The 19,995-nt window shown below is 44.2% G+C and overlaps 1 protein-coding gene across 1 annotated transcript in view; it reads left to right on the top strand.

The window, feature by feature from the left end:
- SBF2 (SET binding factor 2) overlaps nucleotides 1–19,995 on the top strand; it is a gene marked incomplete in the record, with an annotated part of 632,543 nt that overhangs the window by 279,608 nt on the left and 332,940 nt on the right. The window contains 2 exon segments of the mRNA XM_077453547.1: nucleotides 6,400–6,522; nucleotides 15,434–15,544. Coding sequence (XP_077309673.1) covers nucleotides 6,400–6,522; nucleotides 15,434–15,544 — 234 coding nt within the window.

The following is a 19,995-nucleotide window of genomic DNA, read 5'->3' as shown; positions in this document are numbered from 1 at the left end:
CCGATCGTGTGTATGCTCCATCGAACATTTGTTGTCAGACTTTCCGCCAACAAATGTTGGCTAGCATGTTCTCAAATTTTCCACCAACAAAACGTTGCTGTTGGACTTTCTGATCGTGTGTACACAAATCTGACGCACAAAAGTTCACACATGCTCGGAATCAAGCAGAAGGAGCTGCACTGGCTATTGAACTTCCGTTTTCTCGGCTCGTCGTACGTCATCGTGTTCCTACGTTCATAATTGTTTGCCAATGTTTGTGTGACCGTGTGTATGCAAGACAAGTTTGAGCCAACATCCTTCGAACAAAAATCCGTGGTTTTGTTGTCGGAAAGTCAGATCGTGTCTACGGGGCATTACTTGTACATCTTTTGAGGTCTCCCGGTAAGACTTCCATGCGGTAGTTTCTTGACTTTTTTTTCCCCATGCAATTAGGCCCATTGCCTGCTTTGTTCATACATTTTCAACTATATACACAAAGTATCAGCTCCCCAGCAATGCCGCCAGACAGTTTTAGTGGGACTTTAATTGGTGAGTTGTCTCGTAGAGAAAAGCTAAAAAGTATAGAATAAACACTATCTTTGTGTCACTCGACCCTAACCAGAATAGGTTGGTGATTGAGTAAGAACCCATACAGGTAAAGACGAAAAAAACAACATACATGCAGTATAGTGACATGAAAACATAACCTCACATATTTTTACCTTTCTCAGTCAGGGTTCCTATGGGCTCCTCCAGAGGTTGCTAGGGGTTCTTTGTCATTATTAACAGATCAAGTCTGCAGTCATGGCCTGTGGCATTTACTTTCAATTTCTAAACCGTGTACTTCTATGTCTTTCCACTAAAAGATGGTCACGTGACATAGCTGAGACTGCAGGTTTATCCATTCATTAGAGACCAATGATGCATATGAAATGAAGCTTATCAATTTACTAAAGATTAGGGCTTAGTCGTGTCGTGCTCTTGAACGACTGCGGCGTAAAACCAAATGCCTGCAAGACTTCACCTTATATAAATCTGCCCTTCTAAAATACAAATCCTGCCTCCATGCTACCAAACAAGCCTACTTGGTCTCTCTTATTAATACTTTGTCATCCAGTCCCCGTCAGCTATTCTCAACCTTTAACTCTCTGCTTCGTCGACCCCCCCCCCCCGCCCCCCCACCCACTAACTCACTGCCCAAGAGATTGGTAATCACTTCAAAGACCAGATTGATGCAATTCAGGAGAACATCTCCACTGTGCGTACATCTTCCCCACCTCCCCACCCAGGCATGTACTGGCCATCGGGACTACTGGGAGTTTCCCGGTGGGCCGATGACTCAGTGGGCCTCTCTGATGTAAGGGGGCTGCTGATGGGACACTCTGATGTAAGGGGCTGCTGATAGGACACTCTGATGTAAGGGGGTTCTGATGGGACACTCTGATGTAAGGGGGGTGCTGATGGGACACTCTGATGTAAGGGGGGTGCTGATGGGACACCCTGATGTAAGGCGGCTGCTGATGGTACACTCTGATGTAAGGGAGCTGCTGATGGTACACTCTGATGTAAGGGGGCTGCTGATGGGACACTCTGATGTAAGGGGCTGCTGATGGGACACTCTGATATAAGGGGGCTGCTGATGGGACACCCTGATGTAAGGGGGGTGCTGATGGGACACCCTGATGTAAGGGGGGTGCTGATGGGACACCCTGATGTAAGGGGGGTGCTGATGGGACACCCTGATGTAAGGGGGGTGCTGATGGGACACCCTGATGTAAGGGGGGTGCTGATGGGACACCCTGATGTAAGGGCGGTGCTGATGGGACACTCTGATGTAAGGGGGCTGCTGATGGGACACTCTGATGTAAGAGGGTGCTGATGGGACACTCAAAATGTAAGTGGGCCGGTCTGGATGAAGTCCAGGGCCAAATTCCAGTCCCAGTCCAGCCCTGTCCCCACCCAACATACCTGGCCTAACAGCACATTCAATACTCTCCTCTTTTGAATTGGCTACTACTGAAGAGGTTACAAAACTTTTCTAGGATACACACCTAACCAAATGTCCCTTGGACCCTGTTCCCTCACAATTACTATGGTCACCCTCTTCTTCTATCCTATGCTCCCTCACTCACATCTTCAATCTCTCCCTCTCTAGTGGCACTTCCTCCTCCCCTCTGAAACATGTGCAGATCACCCCCATACTTAAAAAGCCCTCCCTGGACCCCACCAACCTTAACAACTTAAGACCCATCTCATTGCTCCCATTCACCTCTAAACTTCTAGAAAGCTTGGTCTACAACCGTCTTAGCTCCTACCTCAGCTCACAGCACTCCATGGAAACTGCCTTACTAAAACTCACTAACGATTTACTAACTGCTAAAACCAACACACAGTACTCCATACTCCTACTACTTGATCTCTCTGTGGCCTTTGATACTGTTGACCACCTGCTCCTTTTCAATAAATTACATTCCCTCGGCCTCCAAGATTCTGCTCTATCCTGGTGCTCTGCCTATTACAGCGCTCCTTCAGTGTTACCTACAACTCCGTCTCCTCCTCTCCATTGCCCCTTTCTGTGGGGGTCCCCCAAGGCTCTGTTCTTGGACCCCTTCTCTTCTCTATCTACACCTCCTCCCTTGTCACTTGATAACCGCCAACGGCTTCCAATACCACTTATATGCCGATGACACCCAAATCTGTCTACTCCCCCACCTCACTCCTTCAGTCTCCTCTCACATTACTGACTTACTAATTTCCTTAAACGAAATCTATCTAAAACTGAGCTATTAATATCATCCCCCCTCCCCCTGCCCATGCCCCCCTCTATGACTTTTCCATCAAAATCAACAATGCAACTCAGTCCCTCCTCTCATGCCAGGGTACTATGTGTAATCCTAGACTGTCATTTCAGCCCCAAGTCCAATCGTTGTCAAAGGTTTGTAGAATTCACCTCCGTATCATCTCTAAAATTCACCCCTTTTTAACAAATGAAACCGCCAAGCTCCTCATTCACTCCCTTGTTATCTCTCGCCTTGACTATTGCAACTCCCTTCTCATTGGCCTTCCTCTCCATAGGCTCCTCCTCTCTTCAGTCTATCATGAATGCTTCTGCCAGACTTATCCACCTTACCAACCGCTCAGCATCTGCCAACCCTCTCCTCCAATCCCTACACTGGCTCCCAATCACCCAGTGAATTAAATTCAAAATACTAACCACAACATACAAAGCCATTCACTACGCTGCCCCGAGCTACATCACCAATCTTGTCTCCAAATATAACCCAAATCCTCCTCTCCTCAAGACCTCCTACTCTCAAGCTCTCTCATCTCCTCCTCCCATGCTCGTTTCTAGGATTTCTCCAGAGCCTCTCCCATCCTCTGGAACTCGCTACCTTCACTGGTCCGGCTATCCCCTACTATTGCTACCTTCAGGCGATCACTGAAAACTCATCTCTTCAGGAAAGCCTATCACGTCTCCAACTAAACTTCTATCACTTCCATCAGCTCATTCCCCACACTTACAAACTTTTGTACCACCTTCCCCACCCTATTAGATTGTAAGCTCTTCTGAGCAGGGCCCTCTTAATCCTTGTGTAGTTTATTGTATTATAACTGTATTGTCTTCTTTTTATATTGTAAAATGCTGTGTAAACTGTTGGTGCTATATAAATCCTGTATAATAATAATTATAGACTAGCGACATCACTGAGGAGTCAATTTATCCATTCACTAGAAACTAGTGACATCACTGAAAATACAGCCTATCCATTCATAAGAGAGAGACGGTGGACATCACTGAGAATGCAGCTTATCCATTCACTAGAGGCTGGATACATCTATGAGCTCAGAATATAGCCTATCCATTCACTTAAGACTAGTGACATCATTGAAAATTTGGCCTCCTCATTTATTAGGGACTGATGATGTCATTGAGATCGCTAGCGTTCCTCCAGAGATTGCTTGCTGGAAGGGGGGGGGTAGATTCTTTCATTGACTTAAAGTGGTATAGAGCAATCTTACCAGTGGTCATCACACTATTGTACTGTGGGCTGTAGATATTGTAATTATTAGCAGGGTTTCACTGAGACTGGAAAGTTATTTCAATGGGTCCTCCATATTAAATAGGTTGAGAAAGGTTGATCAGGCATATGTTGCCAAATTTTAATTGAGGTCCCGTGTGGCTTCTCCTTGCTCTCACTATGTCCTAGCTGAATTGGTATAAAGCTCATCTTCCATAAAGGTGCTGTGTCCCGGAATGTGTATTCCCTGCTCTTCAATTGAAGATGCATTGCAATTGGAACTGAAAATTAAGCACGCACTTTACGACTCTCTTAATTTGTCCGTAAGGCCACCGTTCATCAATAGTGTGGGAAGATGGCTTGAAAAGTTAATGTTTAGTTTCTGGCCCCCATAGACCTAATGTTCAGGTCTGCAGGCACGTTTTTGTGTTTAAAAGGAACATGTTTTCTTTAAAATTCCACTTTTGGACAGTATATAGTATTGCGTTTCCCCAGATGGACCTTCTGTCCCTCAGCTCAGCTCGGCCAGTTGCTAGATTCCCAGACAAGCTTTCTGCAGACGTATCATCTATTTTCCTAGCAATTCTGCGAAACATGATGGATCAGATTTGCACTATATGTAGAGCAGATAATCTACTTCCCGGTAAATTACATGTCTCACTATCACTCCTACTATACTGTCCTGACAGTAGGGACATGGCCGTATTAAATGTGAATTATTCCTCCTTGTCAGAAGAGGGCAGCTAGCGGGCCAGATCCAAAGAGATCAAACCAACCATACAGCAACAAAGGCCTTTTAGTTCTGCTCCGAGCTCAGACACCAATAAATCTCCAGCCTCATTCCAGACTTTTAAATAACGATAAATCTTTCTACAATAACTTATGTATTCCTCTACAGAGGGGTCATTAACTGGATCATGTCTGAAGTCATGGTGGTGATCTCCAGCCATGTACTTCTATGTCCTTCCACTATAAAAAACTGATGAAACATTCTGTACATTTCTGTATTTGTGATTATAATCCATCTGTTATGTAATGCCTCAGGAAACTGCGATTTTCTGAAGACGAGCGGTTATAAAAAATATAGCACACTAATCGCTCTGAGACTCTGATATCGCAACCTATCCATTCACTGGAATCAAGTGACATAGCCGAGAAGACGGGAGCTTTATTCATTCATTAGAAAGCAATGATGTCCCTAAGAACGCAGCCAGTCTATTCACTAGAGACCGTTGACATCACTGAGAATGCAGCCTATCCATTCACTAGAGACCAGTGATATCACTGAGAATGCAGCCTATCTATTCACTAGGGACTGGTGACATCACTGAGAATGCAGCCTATCTATTCACTAAGGACCGGTGACATCACTGAGAATGCAGCCTATCCATTCACTAGAGACCAGTGACATCACTGAGAATGCAGCCTATCCATTCACTAGGGACCGGTGACATCACTGAGAATGCAGCCTATCTATTCACTAAAGACCGGTGACATCACTGAGAATGCAGCCTATCCATTCACTAGGGACCGGTGACATCACTGAGAATGCAGCCTATCTATTCACTAGGGACCGGTGACATCATTGAGAATGCAGCCTATCCATTCACTAGAGACTGGTGACATCACTGAGAATGCAACCTATCCATTCACTAGGAACCGGTGACATCACTGAGAATGCAGCCTATCTATTCACTAGGAACCGGTGACATCACTGAGAATGCAGCCTATCCATTCACTAGGGACCGGTGACATCACTGAGAATGCAGCCTATCTATTCACTAGGGACCGGTGACATCATTGAGAATGCAGCCTATCCATTCACTAGGGACCGGTGACATCATTGAGAATGCAGCCTATCTATTCACTAGGGACCGGTGACATCATTGAGAATGCAGCCTATCCATTCACTAATGACCAGTGACATCACTGAGAATGCAGCCTATCCATTCACTAATGACCAGTGACATCACTGAGCATGCAGCCTATCCATTCACTAGTGACCAGTGACATCACTGAAAATGCAGCCTATCCATTCACTAGTGACCGGTGACATCACTGAGAATGCAGACTATCCATTCAGTAGAGACTGGTGACATCACCAAGAATGTATTTTATCCTTTTACTTGCAACCGGTGACATCACTAAGAATGCAACCTATCCATTTACTAATGACAACTGATCCACAGAGAATGCAGGCTATCCATTCACTAGAAACTGGCGACCTCACCGAGAATGCAGCTTATCTACCTAAACCTGTACTAGACTATTGTATGTTACTATAAGCAAATTATAATCTTATCTATAAATTACTTTTCACTATGGTTAGAGGGATTGAATTTGTTAGTTTTATTTTGTTTAACAGATATATAATTATTATTATTATTATTATTTTTTTTAGGGAACAAAGCACGATCACAGTGATGGAGATGAGGAGGATTCTGGCCTAATTCAACCCGCGCAGATTTTTGCTCCTAAATGTTTGGTGCTTGTTTCAAGATTAGATTATCCCGAGATTTTCAGGGTAAGTAACGCACACCTACCAAGATCACACACTTCATCTCTCGCCAGAGCAGTTTTGTTTGTTCGGGGTCAGGAAGTGTACTGTAAACAACTGTTTATTTTTATATGCTGCACATCATAGAAGTGAAAAACAAGTTTGGGAACAAGGTCAAAATTTTTGAAAGCTTCTAGAAAAAGTTATACAAAGTGTTTGTATGTGTGTGTGTATACACATACATACAATCTTAATCTGTTCTGCAGATCTGTGGTCCTCAACGTTATATAGGGCAGGGCCTGGTAAATTCTTCCAAAACCTTCCATGGCCCGACAGAAAAAAAAAGTATACATTTATTATTTATTCATTGGTGCTATATAAATCCTGTATTATAATAATAATAATACAATAAAAGTGTGTGAATGCAAACTATGAATTCAAATGCTTGAAGCGCTGGATATCACTTTGGGGGTGGGGGTTTTGGAGGGGGTAAGGGGACTTAGCAGCAGACTTGGTGGCCCTTTAGGGGATGAGGTTTCTGGAGGGGGTAAGGGGCAACTGTGGGGGGTGTGGTTCCTGGAGGAGACAGGCGGTCTTTCTAGGAGGACTTTTCTTTGCAGTAGCAATGTTGGGAGACTTTGTGTGTGAGGTTGGGGCCCTATGGGACACTGTTGCAGGTTGGGGCCCCTATGGGACACTGTTGGAGATTGGGGGCACTGTGGGACATTGTTGGAGGTTGGGGGCACTGTGGGACACTTTTGGAGGTTGGGGGCACTGTGGGACACTTTTGGAGGTTGGGGGCACTGTGGGACACTGTTGGAGGTTGGGGGCCCTGTGGGACACTGTTGGATGTTGGGGGCCCTGTGGGACATGGTTGGAGGTTGGGGGCCCTGTGGGACACGGTTGGAGGTTGCTGGCCCTGTGGGACACGGTTGGAGGTTGCTGGCCACTATGGGACACTGTTGGAGGTTGGGGCCACTATGGGACACTGTTGGAGGTTGGGGCCACTATGGGACACTGTTGGAGGTTGGGGGCCACTATGGGACACTGTTGGAGGTTGGGGGCCACTATGGGACACTGTTGGAGGTTGGGGGCCACTATGGGACACTGTTGGAGGTTGGGGCCACTATGGGAAACTTTTGGAGGTTGGGGGCACTATGGGGCACTATGGGACATTGTTGGAGGTTGGGGGCACTATGGGAAACTTTTGGAGGTTGGGGGCACTATGGGGTGGAGATTTCACAGCAGGCTGGGGAACGCTGCACTGGGCTGCCGGGCCAGTGTGGAGGCTAGAGGGTGCTCTGGGAGTTTTGTGGGCGTGACTGCACTAGGCTGTGGGGGCAGGTTGGGGGTCACATTGTCGGGGTTGAGGGTCCCTGGGGGGACTAAGAGGTGCTCTGGACATCTGAGGGCACTTTGGGACACTTGGAGTTTGGGGGTGCTATTGGTGGCTGGAGCCTCTGCAGCAGGCTGGAGGGCACTGTGGGGACTGAGGGCTCTCACTGTAGAAGCTTGATGGGTACTGTTTGCCACTATGGGAGGTTAGGGGGCAATATGTGATCTGGGAGGCACTGCGGGAGGTTAAGAGGATCTGCAGCTGGCTGGAGACCCAGGAGCAAGGGAGACCGTGGCCCAGGGACTGGTCACAGAAACACTTCTCTAGGTAAACTTTGATGCTGTTACTGATCCCCCCTCCCTAAATAAGTGCTGTGCAAGAGGGTCTACCTTCACTAAAATAAAGCCTCCAATATACTATAAATGTGAAGCACTCTTGGATGGTATGTGGGGGGTGCCACATCTGTGCAGCAGGCTGTCAATTTGATCTCAAGGGCTTTGCACCTATCTTACACAGGCATTGTGCTTGATACATGACTATCGTACTGAGACAGCCTGCCAAATATTGTTACATTGATTGAAGGTAGGATAATTTAAAACAAACATTTTTTGTAATTAAAAAAAGATCGTATCTTGACGCCGAATAAAATTGAAAAATAATTATAATAAGATTAAATTACAGAATGGTTCCTATAGCAATTTATATATGTTGTATCCCATTCTAACAATAGTGGATTTTCCCTTCAACTCCCTCACATCTGGTCTTTCTCTTCACTGTCACTTTTTATCAGGGCGCTCATACACACTGCCATCTGTTTTCAATCTGCACATTTGAGTGACCAGAGAGTAAGCAAATAGATGGATCACTTTAATATTATTTAGCGTTTCCCTGAACAAGTTTGCAGCGTTCCATGCTCGTTGGCTCGCAGCGGAGCACGGCGGTATGCGGTTTAGAACAGGTGCTCGGCATATGTAAGCTCGTTCCATGTGTTACGATTGCTCGCACTGACAGCCGTTCAGGTGCATTGTGGGATCGCCCAGCAGATGTGTCATACAAGTGTTTTTGGGGAACATGTATGCCCCCCTTCCCCCACAGCCACTGACCAGTTTAAAAAACAGAACATCCAACATTGGCAGGTTATCTGTCTCATTTTGGACCCATTGTCTAAAAATTTAACTTGTGATTTATAGACTGATTAGCAAAATGGGGGTTAGGAACATTGCAAGTTGTTACAATGTTGACACATCAAAGGACGTTAATTGCCCAACTCTAGGAAATCTGCACATTCTCCCTTGCCGTGGGGCTACGGCTGCTCTGCAGGGGTTAACCACGTGTTTATTCTAGGGGGAGAGTTAAGCCTTGTACACACGATTGGAGTTTCCGACGGGAATTGTGTGATGACAGGCTGTTGGCGGAAAATCCGACAGTGTGTACGATCCATCGGACAATTGTCGTATTTTCTGCGGACAAATGGATGGCAGGCTTTAAAATTTTATGCCAACAAATGTCTGTTGTCAGATTTTCAGAGCGTGTGTACACAAGTCCAAAGTATAAACACGCATGCCTGGAAGCAAGGACGAGCCGGAAGCGGTCGGTCTTGTAAACTAGCGTTCGTAATGGAGAATTAACATGTGACGCGGCAAATTATGAAATGTCGAAATGCAGCGCACAATTCTCTTATTCTTTATTATTATTATTCAGGATTTGTATAGCGCCAACAGTTTGCGCAGTGCTTTACAACATGAGGGCAGACAGTACACTTACAATACAAATCATTACAGGAGGGACTAGAGGGCCCTGCTCATTAGAGCTTACAATCTAGAAGGGAGGGTCAAGTTGAAACAAAAAGGTAATAACTGTGGGGGATGAGCTGATGGAGAAAATGAAAATACAGTTGTTAGGTGTGGGTAGGATAGGCTTCTCTGAAGAGAAGGGTTTTCAGGGATCGCCTAAAAGCTAATAAAGTAGGAGATAGGCGGACAGATTGGGGTAGGGCATTCCATAGGATTGGAGAGGCTTTGGAAAAGTCCTGGAGGAGAGCATGGGAGGAGGTGATGAGGGAGCTAGAGAGCAGGAGGTCTTGAGAGGAACGAAGAGAAGGAGTAGGTTGGTATTTAGAGACTAAGCTAGTGATGTAGCTGGGGGCGAAATTGTGGATGGCTTTGTATGTAGTCGTTAGTATATTGAATTTAATTCTTTGGCCGAGCGGAAGCCAGTGGAGGGATTGACAGAGAGGAGTAGCAGAGACAGAGCGATTGGTAAGGTGGATGAGTCTGGCAGCAGCATCCATGATGGATTGAAGAGGTGATAGACTATGCAGAGGTAAGCCAATGAGAAGGGAGTTGCAGTAGTCAAGGCGAGAGATGACCAGCGAGTGAATTAAGAGCTTTGTTGTCATTGGTTAGAAAGGGGCGTATGTTGGAGATGTTGCGGAGGTTGAGGCGGCAAGATTTGGACATTGGATGTGTTGCTTGAAGGAGAGGTCAGAGTCCAGGACTACACCTAGAACCTTGGCATGTGGGGATGGGCTTATGGTTGTGCCATCAATTTTGACAGTGAGATCAAGGGAAGAGGCATATGGGGGAGGGAAAAATTACAAGTTCGGTTTTGGATAGATTGAGTTTGAGGAAGTGGTGTGACATCCAGACTGATATATCTGGTGTGACATCCAGACTGATATATCTGATAGTAAATTAGTGATATGTGAGGAGACGGAGGGAGTGAGCTGAGGGGTAGAGAAATAGATTTGGGTGTCGTTAGCGTAAAGGTGGTATTGGAAGCCATGGGAGGCTATCAGTTGACCCAGGGAGGAGGTGTAGATTGAAAATAGGAGCGGCCCAAGAACGGAACCTTGGGGGACCCCAACAGAGAAAGGAAGAGGAGAGGAGGAAGTAGAGTTGTAAGAAACGCTAAAGGTGCGGTTGGATAAGTAGGAAGAGAACCACTGAAGAGTACGGTCACGGAGACCAAAGGTGTGGTGTTTTTTGAGGAGGAGGGGGTGGTCAACCGTATCTTTTAATATCTTTAATGGGATAATAATGAAGCTGCTTTGCTGGTGATACTGATGGAGTTCTGCCAAATGTATTTAAAAAGGCTTTATTTTCTAGTGATATCAAGAATAATATTATTTTTTTATTTATTTTTTGGACCACAACACCATTATTTAGTAGTTTTTTTATATCAAAGATACAACTATGTTGGTGTCCCTTGTTAATTTTACATTGTATTTTTTAAATGTAACTGCCGACTCCCAAACTGCCATTTGAAGTAAAACACATAGCCAAGTATTATTCTACACCATTTTTTTTTATTGTGCATTAAAAAAGAAAACAAATAAAATGAGACATTCTATCTGCCAATAGAACTTAACCAAAAAGTGCATTCTATACATCCAAAAATATAGAAAATATAACAAATCAAATCATTATTATTCAACCAAAAAATAAAATAAAAGTCTCATGCATGTGTCCTGCTTCTTAATATAGGGGGTCAGCAATGCCAAGAGTTGGCGAAAGCAGGAGTCCGTCATCTCCTGGAGCTCCCGCAGCAAAGGCATATGACAGAATTGGTTACAATTTAATAAAGCAACCAATTTGTGGTCCAGTAAATCCTCCTCCTCCTGTTCCTTTACTGGACTTGGGTCAAAGCAATAACTCCAAGGCAAATAACACATTATCTCCTCCGATTCCGCAACATGGCTGGTTGACGAACAGGCGTTCCGAAACAAACTGAAAAGCACGAAATGAAAAGCGTGAATCAACACTCGCTAAATATTTCTACTAACACGAAATTAGCAGAAGGAGCACAAAGGGTGGCGCTAAAGAGCCAAAAAAACATGTAGTACCTCACTATGTTTGTGATTGTTGGCCAACAGTTGCATGCCGTGTGTATGCAAGACAAGTTTGGGCCAACGCCCAAAAGTCCACTTTTTTTTTTGGGCAACAATCCGTTCGTGTGTACGAGGCTTTAGGCTCAGTTCACACTGCTGTGACCCCAAAGTTGTGCGACTTCCTGTCAAACTTTGCATTTTCACTTCCTTGTGACTTGATGCGACTTTAAGAGGATCTGCAGTCTGCTCAGATAATTTGTAATGAAAACATCTTATCCTTTCTGAAGCTTCCCTCCAACCACTTTGCATATTTTTTTATATATACTGTGATTCTGTACTTGCCAAATATGCTGCAGAAATCTCCCTCCACTGAGTCTGGCTGCAGCCATTTTAACTGTGGGCAGCTGAAGCTGCTGCCTGTACACGTCCTGAATTTACACAGACACAAAGAGGCACACCTCCAGCTCTGCAGATCTCATTGGCCCTCTTCTGACTCTGCAGCAGTGTGAACCAGGGCTAAAAGTTTGTGTTTACTTACCCAATCCTCTGCTCCCCATGCGTCGGCAGTGGACTGTACCCCTGTGTCATCACATCCAAAGCAGGACTGAGAATCATCCATTGGTCCTGATGATGTCAGACTGCTGGAGCATGGGGGAGAAAATGTGACAGGTCTAGTAGAGTCGAGGATTGAGTAAGTAAATCTATATTTCTGTGCTGCTTAGACCTAAATGAATGCCTGTGTATTTGTGGCTTGGGGGCATACTGCCCTACACATTAAGGCTACTTTCACACAGAGGCGTGTTGCAGGAGATTTTGCTCTAAAAAATGGCACCTGAAAAGCGCCTGTAAACTGCCTCTTCAGCCCCAGTGTAAAAGTCTGAGTGCTTTCACACTGGGGCGGTGCGCTTGCAGGACAGGAAAAAAAAATCCTTCAAGCGGCTGCGGGAGCTGTATATTTAGCGCTCCTAAACCGCCCCTGCCATTGAAATCAATGGCCAGCCCTGCCAAAGCGCCTGCAGAACCCTTTTTCGGCCACTAGCGGGGGGGGGGGTTAACCACTTCCGGACCGCCCACCATCATTATACGTCAGTACTTTGAAGAGAAATGCTGTTGTTATGGCAGCAGCTAGCTACCATAACCCCAGTATCTTCTTCAGAGGGCGGTCCGCTACAAGATAAGAGTGGTCCCTGCGGCGGATTCCCCGTAAGATCACTTTAAGATCACCGTGGCAGAAGCGATCGGGTCCTCTCTCTTGTGTGACATGGAGAGTGAATGAAGATGGCCCCCACCCATCTCCATATCACTGCAGGGCGGAAGCAACGTCAAAACGTCACTTCTGCCCATAGCTTTTTTTTTTTTTTTTTTTTTTTTTGTATTTCATTTAAATGACAACATTTTTTATTTTTTTATTGCATTTTAGTGTAAACATGAGGTGTGAGGTGTTTTTGGCCCTGGATCTCATTTTCAAAATGTCCTGTCATGATTTTTTTCTATTAAAAAGGGATGTTTACATAAAAATAAAAGGTAAAATAAATAAGATTTTTTTTTTTTAAACGCGCCCATTCCCGCCGAGCTTGCGCGCAGAAGTGAACGCATACGTGAGTAGCGCCCAAATATGAAACCGGTGTTCAAACCACACATGTGAGGTATCGCTGAGATTGGTAGAGCGATAGTAATAAGTCTAGCCCTAGACCTCCTCTGTAACTCAAAATATGCAACCTGCAGAATTTTTTTAAACGTCACCTATGGAGATTTTTAAGGGTAAACATTTGTCGCCTTTCCACAAGCGGGCGCTATTTAAAAAATTGGGCTAAATTTACTGTTGTCTTGTTTTTGAATTAAAAAAAGTGCATTTATTCCAAAAAAAAGTGCGCTTCTAAGACCGCTGCGCAAATAGTGTGAAAAAAAGTATTGCAACGACCGCCATTTTATTCTCTAGGGCAGTGATGGCGAACCTTGGCACCCCAGATGTTTTGGAACTACATTTCCCATGATGCTCAACTACACTGCAGAGTGCATGAGCATCATGGGAAATGTAGTTCCAAAACATTTGGGGTGCCAAGGTTCGCCATCACTGCTCTATGGTGTTAGAAAAAAATATATATATAATGTGTTGGGGTTCTAAGTAATTTTCTAGCAAAAAAAAAAAAAAAATGTTTTAATCTTGTAAACACCAAAATCTCAAAACGAGGCTGGTCCTTAACCACTTCAATACTGGGCACTTTCGCCCCCTTCCTTCCCAGCCCAATTTTCAGCTTTCATCGCTCTAGCGCTTTCAGTGACAATTGCGCGGTCATGCTACACTGTACCCAAATTAAATTTTTATCATTTTGTTTGCACAAATAGAGCTTTATTTTGGTGGTATTTATTCACGACTCCGTTTTTTATTTTTTGCGATATAAGCGCAAAAAAGCGGAAATTTGGAAAAAAAAAACAATATTTTCTTTTTTCTATTTTAAAAGAAATCCAATAAAATCAAATTTTGTCATAAATTTAAGCCAAAATGTATTCTGCTACATGTTTTTGGTAAAAAAAATTCCGTTAAGTTTATAATAATTGGTTTGTGTGATCACGGACATATGTACGCAAATGATCATGTACATATGTGTGCAGGTGATCACGTACATATGTGTGCAGATAATCATTGGGACATGTGATTTTAGTGGGACATATGTGGGGGACATGTTTTTATTATTAGGGACATGTGTTTTTATTATTTGGGGACATGTATGTTTTGGGGACATGTGTGGGGACATTGTCTTTATACTGTGCGGTGTGTTTACTGTGTGGTGATTTGTGTGTATTACACTAGACTGGTGATCAGTGAGTAAAAAGCTGTAAAAAACAGCTCATACTCACTGATCATCAGCCGGCTGCAGCAATCTGCTCTCCTCTCCTCAGCGATGACTTCCGTGTGAGGAGAGGAGGAGCCAATTGCCTAGCAACCGGCTGTTTGTTTACATCACATGACGGCCGTGATTGGACACGGCCATCATGTGATCAGGAGGGCCAATCACAGAGCCCTCCTGCCGATCTGAGATGCGCCGTGTCTGGGTGACACGGGCGCATCGGGATCGCGCCGCTGCGCGGGCACGCGCGCACGCGAACCCGCTCCTTCTGGTGGACGCTCCTGAACGTCCTATCAGGAGTAGACGGCTCCCACCCGGCCGTATATGTGCATTGGCCGGGTGGGAAGTGGTTAAGTGGTTACTATAATAAGTGAGTTGTACTTACAAGATATATGACATATTATTATTAACGATTTATATAGTGCCAACAGTTTACGCAGCGCTTTACAATGTATAGGGGGACAACACAATTACAGTACAATACAAAAGGTACAGGAGGGCCCGGCTCGTAGAGCTTACATTCTAAAGGGAAGGGGTGGTGGTACAAAAGGTAATAGCTGCAGAGAATGATTTGATGGGGGTGGCAGAATATCAAAGGCAGGACAACCATGTGTCCCATCAGTGAGATCCGTGGCGTCTCTTCAAGCTTCCTATTGCCCATCAAAATATTGAAAGAAAAAAAAGTGATGACGTCACCGTCATAGGCTCCATCCTACGCGTTTCGTCAGTAACTGATGCCGACTGGAGATTGCCCAGTGTTCTGCTGCTCCTTTTTTCCAGTTAGCATTCCCGGGGGGTGGGGTGGGAAGGTGACACCATTGTGTCCTTTCACTCTAGCAGAGGAAGTGTTCTCCCTTTGTTGTTAATAAATTGCTGTCAGCAATCTCCTGATTAATTCCAATGTATCTTTTGTCTCCTTTTCAGGCTTGCCTGGGACTCATCTACACCGTCTATGTGGACAATCTGAATGTCTCTCTGGAAAATCTGGTGGCCAATCTGCTCACATGTATCATTCCCTCTGCCGGGGGTTCCCAGGTGAGGAGCTGTCGTCTCCTACAGAATTTTATCACACCTTTTTGTAGATTTAGTTTTTTTTGTTTTTATTAACGTTTTTATTGAGATATTTCGAGCAAGTACAGAATATAAACGTACAGAGAGAACAAAAAGTACATTGGAGAAGCAAGGTGTGATTGTACAAAGTATACGTCTCTCATTGTCACTATAAGAAAGAAATATTATACCAAAATCTAAAATAAAAGAAATATAATGAAAGAAACCGCATTGTACCCACAAGATAATATGAATGACTACTTGTGAGGTATGTTTAAGTCAAGAATAGCTATATAAAATAATATTTGGTACTGGATGTATTATCATAAAAGACATCAAACCTATCTGGTTATTGTAAATGAGGGGAAAAGAAAACCCCCAAACACACTTTATGGGCCGCTAAGCTGACCAGTTTTTCCACTTGCGGTTAAAAATGTGCACAGAATCCATAAGAGTGTGATGCACTCTTTCCATTCATGTAATAGATTCCATGCAAAGGAGCAACTCTGACCATGGAAGGAGAGGGACACCACCCGTTTCCGGTAATTGCCCAATGGATGGCACTAAAAAGTGTATGTGCCAACTTTTGATGGGGAGGAGAGATCTCCAGGAGCTTAGCAGATAATAAGCACATCTCATAAATCAGGTTCAAAGGTACTCCTGTTGTTTGGAGCACCATCAAGGAATTTCATTGCCATAAAGATTTTAGAACCGTGCAGCTCCAGAACACACCTTGTAGATATTGATTCACCCAGGTTCTGCATTATACAAGAATAGTGACTTGCATTTTATGACTTTGTTCTTTGGGTTACTCATCCCAGGATCCAAAATTTTCTATGCAATGCAGGCCGATGACGTCTTCCTGAACACATCACAGCACCCTGCCTTAGGCTGCATTCACACCTGAGCGTAGCTTTTCAAGCGTTTTTTGCGGCGTTTTTTACCGTGATTTGCAGCGTTTTTCCCGCGATTTGCGGCGTTTTTTACCACGTTTTGTCGCGAATTTGTGCAGGGCAAAAGGTCACCAATGTTAAAAAAATGCCCAAATCAGCCCGATTCGCGCGACAAAAAAGGGTCCGGAACTTGTTTGAGCTTCAGGCGTAGGGCTTCAGGCGACTTGGAGTGGAGATGTGAACCATCTCCATTGAGAATAATGGATTTTTTCCCCTCCAGCGTTTTTTAGCTTCAGGCGTCAAGCTACAAAACGCTCAGGTGTGAATGGGGTCTTAGTACTGCTCTACAGAGCCCTCAGTCCTGAAGAAATCAGTGTAATGTAAAGAGAGATGAAATTGAAGCACCACACTGCTGCAAAGAGGTCCAGATACAACTTTATTCCATTAAAATTCAGGGGTACCATCCAAAAAAGAAGTCAACATGTTTCGAAGGTCTAAGTGCCCCCTTCATCAGGGCTTGGACTGCGCTACAGAGCCCCTCAGTCCTGAAGAAATCAGTGTAATGTAAAGAGAGATGGAATTGAAGCACCACACTGCTGCAAAGAGGTCCAGATAAAACTTTATTCCATTAAAAGTCAGGGGTACTGTAACGGCACCCCTAATATAAAGGGGGTTAACGCCGTTTATGATGTTCCCTCTCCTAGACACACATCCACTCGCTACCAATATCCACAGCTAAACGACCCTTTCCTATAGGAGCCGACCCCTCTGGCAAAAAGACGAGACGCACTCTGTCTCTTCTGTAGTAGGAATGAATTTATTAATGAGAAACATTGTAACTTTATACACAATTCAAGGCACATGCTTTAACATGAACAAGGACCCAGCTCCACCCACACATTCCAAGACTCAACACCTCATCCTGACGTCTGCTAGGCTTCAAACGATCCCACCCAATACACATCTTTTCACAAAGGGGTGGCAGCCAGTCTGTCTGGCACTTTACAATACACACAAGGACAGACTTAAATGAACAATAGAAATGCAAAACAACTTAATTCCTCACAGCAATGATACTTAACCCCCATATACAGTATACATCCAATCTATATACAATGTATATACAGCCTTGAATATGGCTATCACAGACCATATTGGGGGTTTCTTTTATTCACCCTGTGTCCAAAGTGACCCCACTGTCACAGGTACCATCCAAAAAAGTAGTCAACACGTTTCGAGGGTCTAAGTGCCCCCTTCATCAGGGCATGGACTGCTCTACAGAACCCTCAGTGCTGAAGAAATCAGTGTATTGTAAAGAGAGATGAAATTGAAGCACCACACTGCTGCAAAGACGTCCAGATACAATTTTATTCCATTAAAAGTCAGGGGTACCATCCAAAAAAGAAATCAACGTGTTTCGAGGGTCTAAGTGCCCCCTTCATCAGGGCTTGGACTGCTCTACAGTGCCCTCAGTCCTGAAGAAATCAGTGTAATGTAAAGAGAGATGAAATTGAAGCACCACACTGCAGCAAAGAGGTCCAGATACAACTTTATTCCATTGAAAGTCAGGGGTACCATCCAAAAAAGGAGTCAACACGTTTTGAGGGTCTAAGTGCCCCCTTCATCAGGGCTTGGACTGCTCTACAGAGCCCTCAGTGCTGAAGAAATCAGTGTAATGTAAAGAGAGATGAAATTGAAGCACCACACCGCTGTGAGAACCAGCTACAACTTTATTCCATTAAGGCCCCATTCACCCCTGAGTGCAGCGTTTTCAGGCAGAAAATCGCACGGTTTTACCGCAATTTTGTGGCATTTTTTTACCACGATTTCGCAACAGTGTTTTGCCAGGATTTTGTGCAGGGCAAAAGGTCACCAATGTAAAAAGAAGAAAAACGCCTAAATTTGCCTAAAAAAAAAAGTTCCAGAACTTGTTTGCGCTTCAGATGTTTTTGAGCTTGTGGCTTCAGGCGTTTTGGAGTGGAGATGTGAACCATCGCCATAGAGAATAAATGATTTTTTCCCCTCCAGCGTTTTGTAGCTTCAGGATTCACTCTACAAAACGCCCAGGTGTGAATGGGGCCTAAAAGTCAGCGGTACCATTCGAGCCCTCAGTCCTGAAAAAATCTGTATAATGTAAAGAGAAATTAAATTGAAGCACTGCACCGCTGCTAAGAGGTCCAGATATAACTTTATTCCATTAAAAGTCAGGGGTACCATCCAAAAAAGTAGTCAACACGTTTCGAGGGTCTAAGTGCCCCCTTCGTCAGGGCTTTGCTGCTCTACAGAGCCCTCAGTCCTGAAAAAATCTGTGTAATGTAAAGAGAAATGAAATTGAAGCAATACACCGCTACTAAGAGGTTCATATACAACTAGAGCTGGGCAATTTTCAAAAAAAAAAAGAAAAAATCTGCGATAAAATAAATTAAAAAAATAAACTCGATTCACAATTCAAATTGAATTTTGTTTCTTTGATGGACACCGCGCCGGTCCTGAGGAACTGCGGGCTGCAGTTCTTAGGCGAGGTCGCGGCTTAGGCCTAGTCTGCGGCGTCTGGCCTCGCGGACAAGGCCAAAGCCGCGGCCTCGCCTAAAAACTCCTGCCCGCAGCTCGTCTGTGCCGGTCCTGGTGAAAAAAAGAAAATCTAAAAAAATCTGATTTGATCTGAAATTTTGAACCGATTTGACCTCTCAACTCGATTCAAGATTTAAATCGATTTTTTCCCCAACCCTAGATACAACTTTATTCCTTTTAAAAGTCAGGGGTACCATCCAAAAAGTAGTCAACACGTTTAGAGGGTCTAAGTGCCCCCTTCATCAGCGCTTGACTGCTCTACAGAGCCCTCAGTCCTGAAGAATTCAGTGTAATGTAAAGAGAAATTAAATTGAAGCACCAAATCAAAACGTCAAAACGTTTCGAGGGTCTAAGTGGCCCCTTCATCAGGGCTTGACTGGCAACAATGTGAGCAAACCAGAAGTGAACTGGACCTACAATTATATTTTTTCTAGTGTGAATTATTAGCACAGGCCTTGTCTGATTTGTTCACATTGTTGCCAGTAAAGCCCTGTTGAAGGGGGATGCTTGGACCTCCAAAACTCGTTGGCTAATTTTTGGATTGCACCCCTGACATTTAATGGAATAAAGTTGTATCTGGACCTCTTGGCAGTGGTGTGGCTCTTGAATTTTAATTTCTTGTTACATTACACTATAATAATAATAATAATAATACATTTTATTTATAATGCACTTTCCATCAAAAGACCTCAAAGTGCTACATAATTACAATAAAAACAAACAAACCGCTTAATTTACAAAACATTTGCTAAAAAGAAAAGTCTTCAACCCCTTTTTAAAATTTTCAGTAGACTGAGAAACCCTCAGACTATCAGGCAAAGCATTCCACAGACGTGGGGCAGCAGCACAAAAAGCCCTATCTCCCATGGTTTTCAACCTAGTTTTTGGAACCTCTAAACAATTCAAATTAGTTGAGCGAAGGGAACGCGGTAGATTTTGCAATCTAAGAAGTTCCTTAAGATAAGGTGGAGC

Source organism: Lithobates pipiens, unplaced genomic scaffold (assembly GCF_037356315.1).
Source record: "Lithobates pipiens isolate NorthernLeopardFrog02 unplaced genomic scaffold, aLitPip1_a1.2 Scaffold_24, whole genome shotgun sequence".
Classification (NCBI taxonomy): Eukaryota; Metazoa; Chordata; class Amphibia; order Anura; family Ranidae; genus Lithobates; species Lithobates pipiens.
Note: the sequence above shows the minus strand (reverse complement) of the source record. Positions and strands in the feature narration are given on the sequence as shown.